Source organism: Malaya genurostris, chromosome 2 (genome assembly GCF_030247185.1).
Source record: "Malaya genurostris strain Urasoe2022 chromosome 2, Malgen_1.1, whole genome shotgun sequence".
Classification (NCBI taxonomy): domain Eukaryota; kingdom Metazoa; phylum Arthropoda; class Insecta; order Diptera; family Culicidae; genus Malaya; species Malaya genurostris.
In genome coordinates, this window is record NC_080571.1 from 222,421,239 (window position 1) to 222,439,309 (window position 18,071).

At 37.1% G+C, this 18,071-nt stretch overlaps 3 protein-coding genes across 11 annotated transcripts in view; 1 reads left to right on the forward strand and 2 right to left on the reverse strand.

The window, feature by feature from the left end:
- Nucleotides 1-538: 538 nt before the first annotated feature.
- On the reverse strand, nucleotides 539-3,387 carry LOC131427720 (SET and MYND domain-containing protein 4). Its single transcript, XM_058591164.1, has 6 exons — nucleotides 2,753-3,387; nucleotides 2,471-2,666; nucleotides 1,841-2,416; nucleotides 1,630-1,782; nucleotides 885-1,398; nucleotides 539-786 (listed from the first exon to the last, which is right to left on the reverse strand). Exons 1-6 carry the CDS (start codon nucleotides 3,051-3,053, stop codon nucleotides 580-582), a joined length of 1,947 nt encoding a protein of 648 aa, XP_058447147.1. The 5' UTR covers nucleotides 3,054-3,387; the 3' UTR covers nucleotides 539-579.
- Nucleotides 3,388-8,871: 5,484 nt separating this feature from the next.
- LOC131427721 (SET and MYND domain-containing protein 4-like) lies at nucleotides 8,872-12,600 on the forward strand. The gene is made up of 5 exons (XM_058591165.1): nucleotides 8,872-9,344; nucleotides 10,322-10,517; nucleotides 10,573-11,139; nucleotides 11,195-11,858; nucleotides 11,913-12,600. Exons 1-5 carry the CDS (start codon nucleotides 9,035-9,037, stop codon nucleotides 12,114-12,116), a joined length of 1,941 nt encoding a protein of 646 aa, XP_058447148.1. The 5' UTR covers nucleotides 8,872-9,034; the 3' UTR covers nucleotides 12,117-12,600.
- Nucleotides 12,601-16,369: 3,769 nt separating this feature from the next.
- Nucleotides 16,370-18,071, reverse strand: part of LOC131427722 (aquaporin AQPAe.a) — a 121,024-nt gene continuing 119,322 nt past the window's right edge. For 7 of the 9 annotated variants that reach the window (XM_058591171.1, XM_058591168.1, XM_058591170.1 and 4 more), the window contains 2 exons: nucleotides 17,990-18,055; nucleotides 16,370-17,840 (listed from right to left, as the gene is read on the reverse strand). In XM_058591171.1, the coding sequence (XP_058447154.1) occupies nucleotides 17,790-17,840; nucleotides 17,990-18,055 (117 nt within the window). In that variant the 3' untranslated portion in view covers nucleotides 16,370-17,789. Of the gene's footprint in view, nucleotides 18,056-18,071 lie in introns of all 9 variants that reach the window. The other 2 variants (XM_058591174.1, XM_058591167.1) reach the window with 2 other exon arrangements.

Here is an 18,071-nt window from a genome sequence, read left to right on the forward strand (position 1 = left end):
TGGGTTGTGTATCATGAATTCATTCCATAGTACCAGACCGTCAACAAAGAGTATTATTTGGGTGTTATGAGACGTTTGCGTTTAACAATTTGCCGAAAAAGATCAGATTTGTGGTCGAACAACTCGTGGATCTTGCACCATGATAACGCACCGTCACACAATGCCATCGTGCCCGTGAACATTTAGCTAACAACGAAACGAATACCATTCAACAACCACCGAATTCATCTGATTTGGCTCCCTGTGACTTTTTCTCATTCGGTCGACTCAAGAAGCCGCTCCGTGGAACGCGTTTCTGCACCCGAGATGATATTATGGAAATATCGTAGATGGCTCAAATGGCTATACCGAAAACTAAACATCAAAAATGTTTCGCGGATTGGATCAAGCGCTGGCTTAAGTGTGTTGCAGTCGATGGGGAGTACTTTGAAGGGGACAAAAACATCCTTTGAATTCAAAATCAATTTCTCCATAAGGTTGTGAACCTTTGCATAAACGTCACCTTTCTAACAAAAAAAATCATTTGTAAATCGGTTCCCGCATACCAGAGAACACATTCGTTTATTCGTTTCTAAGAGTTCATTTATTAGATTTTGTTTTGATGTAGCGATTTCCAAACTCTAGCATGCATGATCGCATACCTTGCTGACATAAATGATAGTCACGGTACGGTGGAACCAATACTTCGTTCATGATGTTCATCATTTCCACATATTTTGCTAGTGCCACTTCATATTCACCTGCACTGTGCAGTTTAGTAGCAGACTTAAACAGCATATCAGTATCCTGAAAAAAAAAATTACGCTTAAATATATTCTACTCAATTTCATTTCCAATGTACTTTGATCGAGATACATTATTGTTAACTATTCAACCCAACATACCTGCAATGATTTGAGCCCCTTCATTATGTTAGTATGTTCTCCACACTCTGTACAAAGCACCATAAACTCGTTGACTTCTGCGGGAATCTCCAATACATTGGAGCAAATCTTGCTTCCATCACACTTGAATCGCAATATATTGGGGTTCATATCAGCAAACTTTGGCCAATTTTCTCCACAAGCACGACAACTACATTCAAATTTATATTGATGTAGCAGTGTATTGCGGCGTTCATCTCTGGAAACTTGTGTAAATATCGGACCATAATTTTCTGCAACGATAGAATCGGCCGAAATGTTTTTGATCGTTCTAACACAAATAGAGTTTCCTCGAAAATGACGTGTAACTCCTGGGTCGCAAGAATGGTTGAATAGTGCTACAGTCGGATAGAGTCCACCTCCGATAAAGACTGAATTTCCTATATCTCGCTCACTCTCCCGTTGAAGTTCTGAAATTTCATGGGCGTTGAACTGAAGCAGTTGCAGATTGTGTAGCAGGAGGCCTCCTATGTAACTAAAAGTGAAAGCAGAAGGAAAATATTGACTTGATTATTGAGTTCTCTTGCACTTGCACTAATACAGTGTCACGAACTGAATCAATGCGAACTCCTTTTTGAATATCAGACAGATTACTCATTTGGATATAAGCGATATATGTGGCTTCCGGAGAGTATGCTTTAAAAACTAATAATACAGTAGGATACGAAAGTCGAATTGGTGGGGTAAATGTGGGACAGTAGGTCACCTTTCAGATTCCGGTGTACTATAATATCCACCAAGAGTTAAACATGCGTTCAGTAGATTAGCCATTAACGAACGCTGAAAAAAATCTTCCGCTGAACGTTTTTCCTCGTGGGTTACCAGTTTGTAAACCTTCCTGTAGTCATCGTTTGTCAGCCTGAGAAATAATTTATCAAGACATTGACCAGAATCTGTCAACATAGTTCAATACATACTTATCTGTTTCCTTACTCGATAACGCTGCTAACTCAGATCGTAGTTTTAGAAAATATTCCTCGGAGTGTTGAGTGATCATCCGTAAAGCCATGTGACATGTGATTGAGGCTCCAGATTTCCAAAGAATCGGAAGAAATCCACATTCGAATTGATGGAAACTCGAGCTTTTGGCGCAGTTTTCGGAGCAGAAGATGACGTCCGAGCATTTTGGACAGCATATTGGAACGGAAGCTCTTTTAAAGCATCTACTGCAGTGAGTCAAACTGTATTCTTCGAGCAGTACGGAAACATAAGGTTTTTCTAACAGCAAGATGGTGTTTGGTTTCAAGTCACTATTGGTTTTTGCAAAACGACCTTCGTTTTCCGTGTAATCAAAGTAAAGAGCTTTGTCAACGAAGTGCTCAGGTATAGCGGATTTCTTTGAAGTAACTCCAGCTGATTTCTTAGATTTGGTAAGTTTTTTCTCTGCCTCAATATTTCGTGGAAGTAAATTTATCATAATTTGTGCATCTCGTTCCAACTTTTGTCGTCGTTCCAGTGGTAGTTGACAATCATCGAGGGCTTGTACCGTTTCTCTACAAAAAAAAATCATTCATCTGAACTTTTATATAATGCACTTCATCACATACTTAAAACTCTTGAGAGCACTGACATGATCCTTCTTTCCAAGGTAACAACGTGCTTGTCGCTCCCTTAATTTATACATCATTTCTTTCGGATATTGGTGACCGATGGCTCGCTGAATGTCTTTCAAGGCGAGGTCATATTTTTCTAAATGATACAGCGCAGCGGATCGGTTTGCTAATACAATTGCTTTGCCCTGCTCTGTAACACATAATAAAATCAAAAAAACAAAAGATGAAATTGTAGGTTATGGACTGTGTAGACTACTACCGGTATTATCAACTCACCATTCGAGTCAGGAATGGACAAATAACACATGTTGTAATACGCCAATGCCTCATTCCAGCTTTCCTTTTGAAACGCTTTGTTGCCTAGATTTTTGAATTGCAATGACTTTTCCAAATTTTTTCCATTAAACTGATGTGATAGCTTAAGATCGGTTATGATTGATTTCATTGACTTTATGAATCCAAATCTCTTCTCATCATTGTCCAATTGAGCAAATTCGTTGAACTTGTTCGAGCTAATGTCTTTTCGGGCAGTCTCACAATAGTTTTGAAAAAATCCATCTTTCTTATAAATTTCCATCTAATCTAGTAGTTGAAAAATGGCGGCGGAGAAATTTTTCACTTCCAACCGTATGTGGTTAAAATAGAACGACGAATGAAGATGCTGTACGATTGTTCTGAACTTAGCGAAATGTTTCGAAATTATTGAACTCAGCTAGAGACGTTCATTGATGTTTATACTTTATTTTTTCACTAAAACACGTGGGTACAGGTGAATTTATGAAGTTTCGTAGCAAAATATTGATCCGCGGTGTTCTGATAAATGCAATGAACTGTTCATTGCCGGTAAATATTTTGACGATGAGCGAGAATTCTATCAAATGTAGATTTATTTTCAGATCCCAGTACGGCGTTTACTTTACTGCGGCACTGCCGACATGCGCAATCCAAACCTACTTAGAACATGAGTTTCGGTAGTTTGCAGCAATGCTTAGAGTAGAACAGTTAAGCATCATTGTCGTAATCAGGGTTCGTTTTAATTACAGATTTAAATTCATTTTGTCAAAATGCATTATTTTTCTAAAAATACAAGCATCGCAATTTTTCTACCTAGATTTAATTTTAGAAGCTTTTTATTACGTTTTACAAGAAATGTTTTGAAAACGGGATTAAAATATATTACTATTATGTCAATGGCAAGTTATTGTCATACACATTAAGTAAAGTGAGCATGTTGAAATTCTTTCCAATGGAAGAATATAAGCGGGTTGAGAATTAATTTATTGTTTGTGCAGTCCCATTTCATTCATGTTTAAACTTACGAAGAACATGTTCTATCGGTCCCGACTTATGAACGTTAGTTTGAACTATTTAAAAGCAAGGGTTTTAAATGTTAAAAGTGGGAATTTCAATGTGAAAACGTAGGTAATTCCAACAAAACAAGAAGATGTCAAAATGCAAGGATCGTCGAAAGACAATATCCAAACTCAAAAACAATTGACGGAGATATTAAACGTTAGTCGCCGAGTCATTTCTGATTGTCTACAAGTTCAAGTCTATTCGCACTATTCCGGGACGGGACCATCCGGGATGATCCGGGACGTTTTTTTTCCTCGTCGACGATGAATGAGCTGCCGGCGTGTGCATGTATTGGAATGCCGGATCCATTTGGTTGCCGCCGATATCCCTCGTCGAGTTTTTTGCAACGTCGGCACCGGGAAAAACTCGGCAAGGAATATCGTTGCAACCAATTGGATTTTATGCCGGATCCGGCATTCCAATACATGCACACGCCGGCAGCTCAGTCATCGCCGATGAGGAAAAATGTGAATAGACTTTTATGCGAATGATTCAGAAGGTGGAGAACTTTTAAACCTAACCTCCTCAGAAAGAAAATGATACTGTGCCTTTGGTGGGATCAAAATGGTGTCTTGTTTGTTTATTTATTTATTAATTGATTTATTAGCTCCATCTGACAGTTGTCTACATGAAATAAAAAACTAACTCTATACACTAAAACAGTTGGTTCTCCGAACTCAAGAAACTCCTCGACGGTCGTGAAGGTTCGAATCATTGCAGTTATTGGTTTGAAATACCCAAAAGTAGTGCGACGAAAACGTGGCTCAAGTAAAGTACTACTGCGAAGAACTCTCGGAGGAACTCTAAAATTCAACATCGAGAGGAGCTCAGAGCTATCAACTTTCACCATTTAATATTTTACCCACAAAACTATCTGGATAAATATGCTGACGCCGTTCTAATGTATCCATGCTAAATAATCTGCATCAGATGCGTTTTCTAGAATTGGACGAACGAGTGAACTGTATAATGCATTTAGGTAGTGCGGATCAGTGAAATTCTTTGCAATTTTCGATATGAAACCCAATTGTCGATTAGCTTTTGCGATAATGGCCGGGCGGTGGTGGTTGAAAGAGGGTTTTTGATCAAGCAATAGACCAAGATCACTGATCAGGTCAGCTCTATGAAGGATCGCTCCATTAATGTTACACTCAAACATAATTGGCTCCTTGACACGGTGAAATGACACAACTATAAATATCGAAACACTCAATGTTAGCTTATTTCGATGACCCTGTAATGTCAGCGTTCTGAAAATGAATTTCTTTCAATGTACATTGTTAAGTATCTATGCAACTTTCTTAAGATTCCAACTTACCTTTACAAAAATTTATCTTTCAAATTCAGCTTTCAACCGGTGGATACGTCAAAGGTCCAAAAGCGGGTTAGGTAAGTATACCAGCGAGAACTTCCAACAGATTCAGCAACAGGTAAGTAACTCCAGTAGGCTTTCGGAATGAATATTTCAAAGGAAAAACTAAACTATACGGTTTAACGGTCAAACTGAAAATGCTAGCATTCTATAATTTAACTTTATTTTAGATCTTTTGACAGTTCTTAAAAGTGAACTAATTCCAAATTATACACTGAACTAAAAGATTGTACCAAAACTAACATCTATACAGAACATAGATGTGCTCTGACACGATCATGTACAGAAAATAAACAGCTTAAATAATGTGTTCTGATGAAGAGCTGGTCTCTTTATCGGTTGATCTTCATGCGAGCAACATCTTTTATTTCAACAGTACCGAAAGTCCAGAGGAATTTAGAAACAATCAAACAGTATGTAACGAAGGACATAATAGACACCAATCGACAAAGAGGTCCAAAGTAAACTGAAGACAGATGCAATCTTCGGTGGCACGAACGACAAAATACAGTTTTAAATCATCGGCATATGCGATCCTACAACCAAGCTCAAGTAGGACATCACATCGTTGAAATACAAGATGAATAACAATGGGCCTAGGTTGCTACCCTGTGGCACACCAGATGAATTCGTGAAATTCGAAGACGCTATCGAGTCGAGCTTAACACGGTGGGTCCTATTCGTGAAGTAAGATTGCAGCCAATTGGTAAATCTCCCCGAGAGTCCCCAAGTTTGGATAGCTTGGCTATGAGAATGTCATGATTAATCAAATCAAAAGCTGTTTTTAGATCCGTATATATAGTGTCGATCTGGGATCCGAGTGACAAATGTTCAAAACAAGTAGAAGTGAAACTTAAAAGCATTTAGTCACTTTGAGGATTATTATTACGACAATTTCGAAAATTTTTGAAGCAACGGATAAGCTAGTAATTCCTCTGTAGTTTGCAACATATACACTAAGGTCTTTTTTATGCGACTTTTTTATACGAATTTTCAGAGTTATGCGGTTTTTTTTGCGAAGTTTCAGAGTTATGCGGTTTTTTTATGCGAATTTTCAGAGTTATGTGGTTTCGTAAACTCGCATAAAAAAAGACTTCAGTGTACTATGAGCTTCTCAAGTATTTATCGCTATCGACTGCAAATGATGAAATTGCATCATGCATTGCTAGAACGTGGTATTCGTGCGCTGGAGGAAAGACGGAAAATGCACAGCATTTGAAGAGAACTTTGCATAGAGTTTCTTGACTCTATTACATACAATCAACATATATTCACATTTTAAAAAATATTGCATGATTAACTGGCACACCTGGAATTCATTTTTCACAGAGTTTGTCGAGTGCAATCCTTAGTTTTTCTCTTTATTTTTCAGAAAACTTACAAGTTTGACTGTCCCATAACTATTACTTTTCTACCCATTAACACATGGGCTGAAAAGTTATGGGTCTAACACATAGATTGTGCTAGTTTCATTGCAGTCACCTTTTTCAGTTAATACTAACCTTTAAAAGACAGCTGTTAAAATTTCATTAATTTGTGAGTTATTGTGGTAAGAGTGACGCTACTGTTGTGATTTTCAGGACAATGAATCAAAAAACAATTTTGTGTTTTAATTTTACACTACTTCTTGATGGTAAAAAGTACCGTTCAAACGAAGGAATGGCTTGAAAAGTTTTATGGAGACTCCACATCATCAGAAACAACAATATAACGTTGGTTTGCTAACTTCAAACGTGGTTGTAGAGACATCGATGATGCAGAACACAGTGCACGTCCAACGCAGGTGGTAACACCAGAAAACATAAAAAATCCACAAAATCGTTTTGAATGATCGAAAAGTGAAGTTGCGTGAGTTAGCTGACATCGTAAATATATCAAAAGAACGTGTTGGCATAATATTGCATGAGCATTTGACTATAAGAAAGCTCTGTTCATAGTGGGTTCGTTCACTGTTGATCAAAAACGAGAACGTATTGATGATACTGTGCAGTGTTTGGCCATGTTTAGACGTAGCAAACCGAAATTTTTGCGTTGATATGTGACAATGGATGAAACATGGATTCATCATTTTATTCCGGAATCAAAACGATCGTCATCTGAGTGGACAGCAACTGGTGAACCTCGTCCAAAGCGCCCGAAAGCACAACAATCGGCTGGAAAGATTATAGTCTCGGTATTTTGGGATGTGCGTGGTGTAATATTTATCGACTATCTTGAGAAAGGAAATATTATTAATAGTGAATATTATATAGCGTTATAGGAGCGTTTGAAGGCTGAAGTTGCAAAGAAACGACCGCATATGACAGAGCAAAAATTCTTGTTCCCTCAAGACAACGCACCGTATCACAAGTCAATCAAAATGATGGCAAAACTACGCATGAATTGAACTACGAATTGCTTCTACATCCACCGTATTCGCCAGATTTGGCTCCCATGAATTAAGGATGAAGAGGTTATCACTGAAACTGAGGCCTATTTTGAGGCAAAAGATAAATCGTTCTACAAAAGTGGTATTGAAATGTTAGAGCGGCGATGGAATTATTGCGTTGCTATTGATTGAGATTACGTTGATGGATAAAGTTTAAAAAAAATCGTGTTCTCTTTGCTAGGTCCGGGACTTTTCAGTGCATGTGTTATTTTAAATAGTAAAGAAAGTGGTATCAAACCAAGAAAAGTAACACGTCAATATTTTGCTCCTAACATAATAGAGAGAGCAGAGTTTAGAATATTTATTGTCATTGACTGAATATTTTGCATTGTTGAATCAAAATTATGAAGAATGAAACTAATAAATAATGCAGATTTAAAAAAAATTCCCATGATATTCTATTCAAATAAAGGTCAAGAGTTGATCGCTTCGATAAGTAAAACATTTCATTATAATATTAAGTATTGCGAGTATTGTTAAATATACCCGAAGCTTCACATGAAAATTTCAATGAGCTGGTATCCCGGAATTCTACTCTTAATAACTTGTAGACTTTCTAACAAACGCTGAAGAATTTGATCTTCAAATAGTTTTCTAACGCGTCACACAGTTTCAAATGTACGTTGATCTCGAATCCAAGATAGACGAGCTTTTCCATCAGAATGAGTTGCATGTGGAGATTTTAGCGGGTTAAAAAATCACACCACCGAGAAGAGATTTATTCAATATTGTGAACTGAAAATCTTTTTGCAACCGTAAATTTATCGCATAAATATCATATAAAATTATTGTTTGGTATAAAATAATATTAAACTAAAGTGTTCTCATGAAGATCACAAAAACTGTCAGACAGTTTATAACAGTTTTGTTTGAAATTAGGCAAAAACAACGTACAACAAGTCTCCAAAGCAGATACAGTGTCATTCATACAGTAAACGCAGCTAAATTCATTGCGCGAGATGCGCGCGCAATTTTTTGTTTTCCTGGTTTCGTCGAAGTTCATCGGATAGTATTGTTTGTAAACAAAACATTAAGTCAAATATTAAATTTAAGCTATAATACCCATCAAAAAGTGCATTATCTCGCATCTCTAACTTAGTCGTATTATTCCAGCTAAATTTCTACCTGAGAAGTTTGCCTAATAATGCAAATTCTTATTTTCTAAATCAGTCAAGTCACTTCCAAATTGTCCGGCATTCGGTCATTCATAAAAATTATTGCGTACAACTGTTCACTTGTTATTATATAAATAGATAAACAAAGAGCGGGGAGTTGATCTTTTGCCACGATGATGAGATGTATGAATGGTCTGAGATTTAATTCATTATAGTGCAAAATATCAGTATTGAAGGACCACGCTATCAAGTTGGTGCAGTGTGTTACGGTTTCAGATACCAACAAAATGGAAGTTTGTGAGGAACAAGGTTTTTTTCATCAGGATTACGACAAATTTCGTGCGACGATCAGCGAACGCGAATTCCAAGCATTCTCTCACATGGAACATGACGAACAACGGGTTCGCTTTGTGAATGAAGTGCTCGGACAACGTTGCAAGGATCTTTGGAAATTTAAGCGACAAAATGAGTGTGGAAAAAATCTTCCGGAGGCATGGGAACAGAAGGATTTGGGAGATCAAGCGCTGCAATATAAACAGTGGAACGATGCACTGAAGCATTTCAACAAGGCCATGCTTTTGATGCCGTCCGACAATGGTGAGGAAGCTGTCAGTGTCTGAATTTGTTTATGTAGGGTAGCCGTACATTTGTTCGCCTTATCATTTGAAACCATCTGTTACAATGACATTTTCTATGAACTGGCACAAACGATAAGACGAAATTCAATTAGAATTTTCATGTATTACGAATTTTTCCAACTCAAGATTACTATAATAAATCAATCAAAGGGCCATTAGATGAAAATAGATTAAGTTACCTTGTAAACAAGGAAAATTGTTGAAAATGATATATTTAAACAGATATTTATAAAATTCATTGATCGTTTTCCTCGTCCTAAAGTCTGAAGAATAATTTGATTAATACGTGCTTCAGATGCACCCGCTCTGCTATAGTTTGACACAGTAGATGCAGTGATGCGATCTTTTCATGCTATGCATCCGTTGTGTTGCAAGCAAGTTATATTTTTTAAAGTGCTTTCACATCTACGTCAGACCAAGCCAAACGTTGGGCTTTTGAGTACATTCCAATTATATTAAAAATATTCAGATGATTTCGAAATACATATGTCATTTTATTTTATTTATATCGTTTATTTATCGTTTCAAAAAAAATCATCTACTGACTGTTTCTCATTCTATGTTTAGACAACGAAAAGGTTTTTGCAATTTTGGTACGACATCCTTGTGCTATTAATCATATGCAAACACTACTTGGCAGTGAGATGGTGTTACAGAAATCTAAATGAAATTGCCTGATGCGTGAAATTAAACTTACTTCCCCCAATTAACTTGAAAGAATGAATAGTCGTCATGATACATATAGCCCTTCTTAACATAAACGAGTTGTAGGCTACCTGCGTTTTTTTTTTCAGAGAATAGTGAAAAGATAATACGGGCATACTCTTCTTGTCACTACTGAACCTATTAGAGCCTTCCTAAAATCGACAGTTTTGATTTCCGGGATTTCACATGCCCTTCAGATACTACTTTTCTTTTTTCTGTCATCAATTTCAGATCTAGAAAAGTCGATCGTTTTAGCTAACCGTTCCGCAGTATTATTTCGTCTGAATAAATTCGAAGAAGCTCTACAGGATATCGATTTATCCATCCATCTGGACTACCCCAAATGCATGCAGTATCAATTATCGGAACGCAAGGCACGTTGTTATCTCGGACTGAGGGATCTACCTGCTGCTCTTGAGTTTTATAGGTCTGGAAGTTGGTTATAGATTACTTACACACAATTTAATAAAAAATATTTGCAGGGAGACATTCACAGCACTAAAATACTCGGATTTGGGTCCAGAAATGCAAACAAAAATGATCTCTGACACCGAGAAATATATTGAGGATTTAGAGCTTCGTATTGCAAACGTAAAAAAGTATCTAGAGCCTGTTAAGCACAGTTTGGTTAAAAAGTTCGTAGCCTATATAGATAAATCAGTATTTTTTGATCATACTGAAGGTGAGGGTAGATTTGCTTGTACAAAGGCAGATTTGAAACCTAATCAATTGGTGCTTAAGGAGTTACCACACGCTTCAGTAGTTATTACTGAATGCAGTTCAACGCATTGCGATCATTGCTGCCTTCGAGTGGATGTTCTCTTCTGTTGTCCGAAATGTGTAGATGTTGTATTTTGCTCTCAGCGCTGTCAGGAGACAGCTTGTTCTAGTTACCATAGGTACGAATGCGGATGTCTACAATATTTAAGGAACTCTGGTGCAAATGTTGTGTGCATGCTAGCTCTGAGGATCGTAACGCAAAAATCTTTTGACTATTTTTATGAACTCAAAGATGAACTGAAGCAACTAGAAAGTGAGAAAACTGACGGGTTTGTCATTGTTTTATTCCTATTTACATTAAAAACATACTTTTTGATTTTATAGTCACCCGACTGACGACTACAGACGAGTGTACAATTTTGTCACCCATTCTGAGCAAAGAACTACTGAGGATTACCTCAAATGGACTCTAATGGCAGCGTTTCTGAATGCGATTCTTAAAACGGCTAGTTTTTATGAAAAGGATTCGTTAGATGAATTCATCGGCACTATTTTGCTTCATAACATGCAAATAGTAACGTACAGCTCACACGAAATTTCTGAACTGCAACGCAGAAAAGAACAGGATTCGGGAAATTCTGTTTGCATTGGAGCTGCTCTTTACCCAACGCTGGTGTTGTTCAATCACTCGTGCGACCCTGGAATAACCAGATACTTCATCGGGAACGCAGTGCATGTACGAACCGTCAAAAATATCTCAGCTGGTTCGATGATTGCCGAGAATTATGGGCAGTTATTTGTGAGATCTGAACTGTTGGAAAGGCGATATTCCTTAAAATCCACATACAAATTCGACTGCAACTGCCAGGCGTGTGATGAAAACTGGCCTACGTTTTATGAAATGAGACCCGACATGTTGAGGTTTAAATGCACAGGAAGCAAATCATGCAACAATGCTTTGGTGTTCACTAATAATTCACCACAAATAATGAAGTGTAAAAAATGTGGAGAGGTGACTGACATCGAAAGCTGCTTCCAATCGTTGAAGGTAGTTTCGTCAACTCGTTTTGATATACACAAACGACAATGCATTTACTTTTAGGACATAGATATGTTGAATCAGTACAACGAAGCTACTCGTCTTTATCAACAGCGAGAATATGACAGAGCGCTGTCTAAATATGCAGCCATTATGAACGCATTAGATCAAGTTCTGGTTCAGCCTTATCGCGAGTATCATCTTTGTCAACAAGGAATCCGGAGATGTTCATTGGAATTGGGAAATAAGTACACGGAAAGATCGTAATTTGTTTAAAAATTATTTCTTTGTTTTTTTTTCGTGATGTAATTTGATTCCGTACACCCTTTACTAAGTAGTTTGTAGGTAAAACGTGGAGTAGTGAGAAGTATTCTGACAGAATCGATATATTATCATCACCTGTTTGTACCTTACCTTTGTTGTACAAGATTAGGAATGTCTACATCCAACAAACCCAGCGAATAAACATACTCGATTGAGCACATATGGAAAACACGTGCAAGGTGGATCACAGAAATACTGTGTGGAACATTTTTGTTATCGAAAACTTTTGTACATTCAAAATTAGCTAATACGTTGAAAATAAAAGGCTCACTATTGCCACCTACTCGATTGTTCTCATCAATCTTACAAAACGTTACACTTCGTTCCGGAACGACAACATTGTTTTCTTGTCTATTTGTAGAATAACTAGAACTTTTGTTCCATAAGGCGACGGAAAGCAAACTAGCCCAAATAAAATTCATATTGTGTATCGTTCCATATTGTTTATATTTATCCAGCATGCACTCTCACTTCTTCCGTCTTGAAACACTCTTCACCAGAGATGCCAGATCTGCAGATTTGTCTGTAAATCTGAAGATTTGTCTGTAAATCTGCAGATTTCGTACATAGTGCTGCAGACATTTTTTGTTGTGCATTCTTTTGCAGACTTTTGAAAATCGAGTTTTTCGCAGACATTCGTCAACATTGAAAGACTTTTGAAATTTTCGCGACCTTTTTTTTTTTGCTCGCCAAATCAGTTTAGCGTATACTTTATAGAGAAATTTCTGCCAGCAAGAAATATTCTCTTCCTGCATTTCCTCACTAATAAATAATCAACACGCTTACCGAAATTATCTTTCCATTCTGTCTATCCTAATCATACCATATGAATCTTCACTCACGATGCAGAGCATTTGACGTTCAGCTCACATGAAATTTCCGTACGACGGCGTCAGCGCGGCGACGTTACCTCCAGGATACGATGACCTAGCGCCACAGAGGCACTGCAAGACACGGAGGAATCACGATGTCCTAGTCGTCGGGGTCAATCACTGATTCCATGCGGGATCTTGGCCCCACGATGAATTCTGGTGTCAACACGTCTTCCGGAATGTATCGGTGCAGTATCAGCACAACATTCGGCGCGGTGTCAAGAACTAGAATGGAGTCCCTTCGCAGCACCTGATAATTGTATCCAGCTATCTGTGCGGCCTCCAGTGCGGTCCGTTCGGACAGCACCTACCTCGATTTCATTTTGTCGTGAATACGACTTACTTTACTATGGGGCGCCTTTCAAAAATTACCCTCTAAGAGAGCGATAAGTTTTTGATCGTGAATATCTCCTGTTGTATCTAATGAATCAACATAATTCCTACTACATACCATCGGAACTATGATCACAATTTCATGATAAAATTTTCAGTTTTGTGACATAAACTCAAATAGTTCAAAATTAAAATTTACGAAAATGTTTGGTATGAACGAGTATCAAAGAGGATAATTCATAAGGCGCGTTTGCCTTTCTCGTATTTTGAAAAATCAAATATCTTCGAACTTCATAGCTTCAATAAAAATAAACTACAAATTTGTTAGCAAATTAAAAAGAAATTTTTTCAAGTTTGGAATATAAAGTTGTAGAATAGTAGCTGTTTAATGTTGCTAATCTGTACTTTAATGTAGGTGCATCGCTTCAAACTCTATTAGTGAAAAAGGGAAAAGCTTGCACAATTCATACAATCAATCAACTAACTGATATTCGGAAAAGTGATGCGAGCGTACCAGTTTTTTCGTATTCACGACATCCAGTTATGCCTCTGACATTACCTACCCGCCTTTTTGTTTTTTCCAACTAATTTTCTTTTTGATAACGAACTATGGCTGACCCATATCACTTCTGGTTGATGTTGCCGAGCGAGATGACGTCCGTCTTCGCTGGACGAGGAAGTTGACTGTGCTTTTCTTTAGTTTTCCCTTTGTGCTAGTGACGTGTGAGCGGAAACTACTGTACGCTTGCTGCTCTGTGCGTTTGATGAGAAAACGATCAGTGGTTGGGCCGTGCTGCCAGTATCGCCGGTTTGTACTTCATCCAATATGTTACCACCTTTACTTAGCTTTCTGAATTTTCGTTCAGTGCATACTTTATATTACATAACAAAATTAATCTAACGTTACATAACGGGTGGCAACTAAAATTTTGGAGTTTCTTTCTCAATCTGTCAAAAAAAGACAAACATACATGAAGAAGATCTGATTTATTGAAATTGAAGATACATTGCTCATTGTTGAAAAAAAATTAGTGAACACTTGAAAACGGTCCGTAATCGGATGTTCGGCGAAGCTTCCGTTTGATGTCGGAACAGGAGCGTTGTACGGCCTTCATGTCAACTTCGCGAATGCATCTCTTGATTCTACCAATCAACTGTTAGCAATTCGTGGCTCTTCAGTTGTTTTTGTACACTAAGGAGCTCAAAACCCCAAAGAAATCTTCGATTAGGCGACACTGAGGTAGATTTATCGGGTTGTGGTTTTTGGGTACAAATGGGATCGAATCGGTATTCAGGAACGATTGTGTTTTTTGGCGCAATGCAATGACGCTTTATCCGGCCAAAACACGTATTGTCCATCAGCATGATGTTTTTGAAAAAACGGGATCAAAACTTTCTACAAACATTCGTTCTGGTACACATCTTGATTGATTGCCAACCCAGATGGCTTGAACCATGGCTTAGAAATGCCTTTCTCGGAAATGACAATGTACAGCATCACTTTCTGTTCAAACTTATGTTTAAACTAATATTTTATGTTCGGATGTACATTAGAACTATCCGTTGAAAAGTATCGATCGTTTTCGGCAATCTGAGTCTTCGAAAGAGGGAAGTAACTTTCGTTTTCCAACACAAAACTTTTTCCGGCAAATTTTTTAATCAACCAGCGGCATTGAGAATTCAGCTTTGAAATCTGTGCGTCAGTATATCCCGGGGCTCGTGTCTTCTTTCGGTACTTTATTCCGAGTCTTTTCAATGTTTTGCAGATGTACTGGTGAGAACAGTTGAACTTTTTTTCGACATCCCTTTGACTCAGTGAATCCTTAAACTGTCGAAGCCGCAACATTTTTGCTTTTAAAATGTTGTACCGTATACTATTTGCCGAGATTTCTGTGCAAATCGTAGAACTGTACAATGCCCTCGTGAAATACTTCTTGTTTCGACGGCATTTTGAGCAAAACTGAGCAAGCATGAACAAAACAGAAAACACTAGCAGAAAGAGGAGAAAGAGAGCTAACACATACACACTCTTAGTTCTTTCTAAGCTCGTTTGTTGTTGAGCATAACAGGCCTCGAAAAAATTCCAAAATTTTTGTTGCCACCCGTTATTACTGAATTTAATCAACTACTGCGATTGAAACACTTCTCATGAGTTTCCCCCAAGTGTAAAATGCGCATTTCGTTCCCATGCCGTTTGAGTCGCATGTGTAGTCATCCGTAATGAAGAACTATTAACCAAAATTTGGCATGATGGAAATGCAGCACCCAAAGTAGTCGCGGCGACATCTACATGTGTTCGCCTCTGCTGATTCAAAATTTTACAAAAAAAAAGTTTATGCGGAAGCATGGATATCAGTTATCTGTCGTGAATACAAATACAAAATATTCATCCCTATTCTGTTCGTCGATAGATTCGAAATATTCCGTTCGAATGTGCAATTTCCATTCTGCTTGGGTATGAACACGAATATCATTCGTTAGAGTTGTTTAATTTTCGAACATTACTCGATCGATTTGCGTACGTAAGACTTCTGTTCGGTTTAAAATCGTTCTAATTTGTTTATGCAAGTGTGACGGTTTCGTTCACTAAGAAATAAATAATATAAACAATATAGAACGTGTAAGTTGTGTTGACAGCTTTGATGGTCAGAGTTCAAAATTTCAAGTGTTCCCGAACGAGAGTCGATCGAATCATACAAGTCGAACGGAATAAAGAATGCAAAATTCGAACTCGAACGAAAGCGTAGATTCGTTCGTATCACAAATCCGTCGGATTGCAGAATCGGGGTGATTGTACCTGTTGGGAGATTGAATTCAATGGATCTCGAGGTTTGGATAGCCGGTTTAATTTTCATCACTTAAAATATGGTTAAAATCGAAGGGGAGTTATCTTACGCTGAACGTCAATAAAATAAAGAGCGAATGTATAATATATTATCAGTTGCAAGCTCCACTATGCGTTGTGATATACTATTCAATATAAACAAGATGTTTGTCAATGTTTACTATATTTATTTAACATATTTCTTTAGAATAAAAACGTGTGTAAATTCCAATGTATATAATACATACGAGAAGATACAAATGGGATTTAACCGCTCATTTTTTGCATAAATTTCATCACCGCATTGTTACAACGTTTAAAAGATGTATCGCAACACATGTACCATAGGTATAAAAATGATTAACGAGGTCTTGGTAAACTATTGTGTATTTAACTAACTGCAATTTAAATGTTTCGGTTTAAAGTGAAGTTTTGCGAATCCATTCATTTTATTATAGAACTAGTTTGTATTTTTTAAATTTCTTGTAAATTGTCCCTAGAGCGGACTTAAACGCACATCAATATACCAAACAGTACATTTGGAGCGAGCATTAATTCATTGTTTGCGGTGTGATAACTTGTTTTGATAATAATGCAAAAAGGATTTTAACAAAAATTTATACATAAATAATTAGAAAACAAAAAATGAAATAATAATAACAGAAACGCAAACTTGAATTTACGTGTGTAAAAACAAGTATAGATTAATCAACTGTTTTTAATTGATTTGGTGTAAACAACTGAAAAGCGTTAGTAACAAATAACTATAAAAAGTAGGCGTTGATGAGTGAAATAATCTGATTAGTTCAGGAAAAATCAGTTTTCGTCGGCACATAGATTAAATAAGCTATGATCTTTCTATTGTGTCTAGAACCCAGCACCTTGATTAACTTTAGCCTATAACATTTACTTTAGATTAGATATAGATAGATAGATAGATACATAAATTAATTTAAAGACTTATTTATATACAGCAATTCTGCGTCACACAAGATAATAATGTAGTAATTTTTATTCTGTACAAAAGCAGGTGGTAAATAGAAGATCTCATTTTGTTGTTAGTTGTATTTGCTATACTATTGAAATGTAGGCAGACTATCTTTCAAGGAAGACTAACTAGAAGGAAGTTAGAATATATGAATATGTACACTGAACAAAAATTGTTCTTCGAAAGTGTGCTGTTAGCTTCTAAGCTTCCCAAAACGTGCAATACAATTCTTTGGCGTTGTAGGTACCAGATGGGTTTAGAAATAGGCCACTAAGTTTTGTACAAACAATGAGTTTAAACTAATCTTTTGCTAACAGGTTCAAATACGTGAGGGTTTAGAATATACGTATCTTGCATGAATTTGGCGTTGTAATTTAGGTGGAATTTGTTTTAGACCAGGAACGCTCCTTCGATAAGCTGTATAGCACACGTATTGCTTCATCTTTCGAATGCTTTGTTAAGAATTGATTCCATGGTTGGTTTGCTCTAAACGCAAATGAGTGGTAGTTGCGGATATTATTTTGTTAGGTTGTTGTTCACATTAGATAACTTATGGTACTATCGATTACTACATATGTGGGTGATGGGCTAGCCCGCGACTATATGTACTGAACGTCGTTAGTCACTTGGCCTACTTTGTTAGTGTTCATCTAGAATGAAGGGACAAGAAAAATTGAGGGGAAATTCAAATGTTAGTAATTATTAATTTCGGTTAATGGATTACAGTTTTGCTAAATAAAACAACGAGATTAACGATTTAAAAATCATAAGAACCGGATTCCTCGTCACCTTTTCTTACTTTGAAGAACAGACGATAAATAGCACCAGCGATGATGCCCCCTACAATCGGGCCGACCCAATATACCTGTTGAATAAACGAT

Bases quoted from the DNA above. Each gene is read 5' to 3' on its own strand.
- LOC131427720 (XM_058591164.1), bottom strand. From the start codon at position 3,053: ATGGAAATTTATAAGAAAGATGGATTTTTTCAAAACTATTGTGAGACT. The intron at 1,783-1,840 runs GTATGTATTGAA...ATTATTTCTCAG, and splicing joins TCGAGTAAGGAAACAGATAA to GCTGACAAACGATGACTACA. The intron at 1,399-1,629 runs GTGACCTACTGT...TTTCACTTTTAG, and splicing joins AGTACACCGGAATCTGAAAG to TTACATAGGAGGCCTCCTGC.
- LOC131427721 (XM_058591165.1), top strand. From the start codon at position 9,035: ATGGAAGTTTGTGAGGAACAAGGTTTTTTTCATCAGGATTACGACAAA. The intron at 9,345-10,321 runs GTGAGGAAGCTG...CATCAATTTCAG, and splicing joins TTTGATGCCGTCCGACAATG to ATCTAGAAAAGTCGATCGTT. The intron at 10,518-10,572 runs GTCTGGAAGTTG...AAATATTTGCAG, and splicing joins GCTGCTCTTGAGTTTTATAG to GGAGACATTCACAGCACTAA.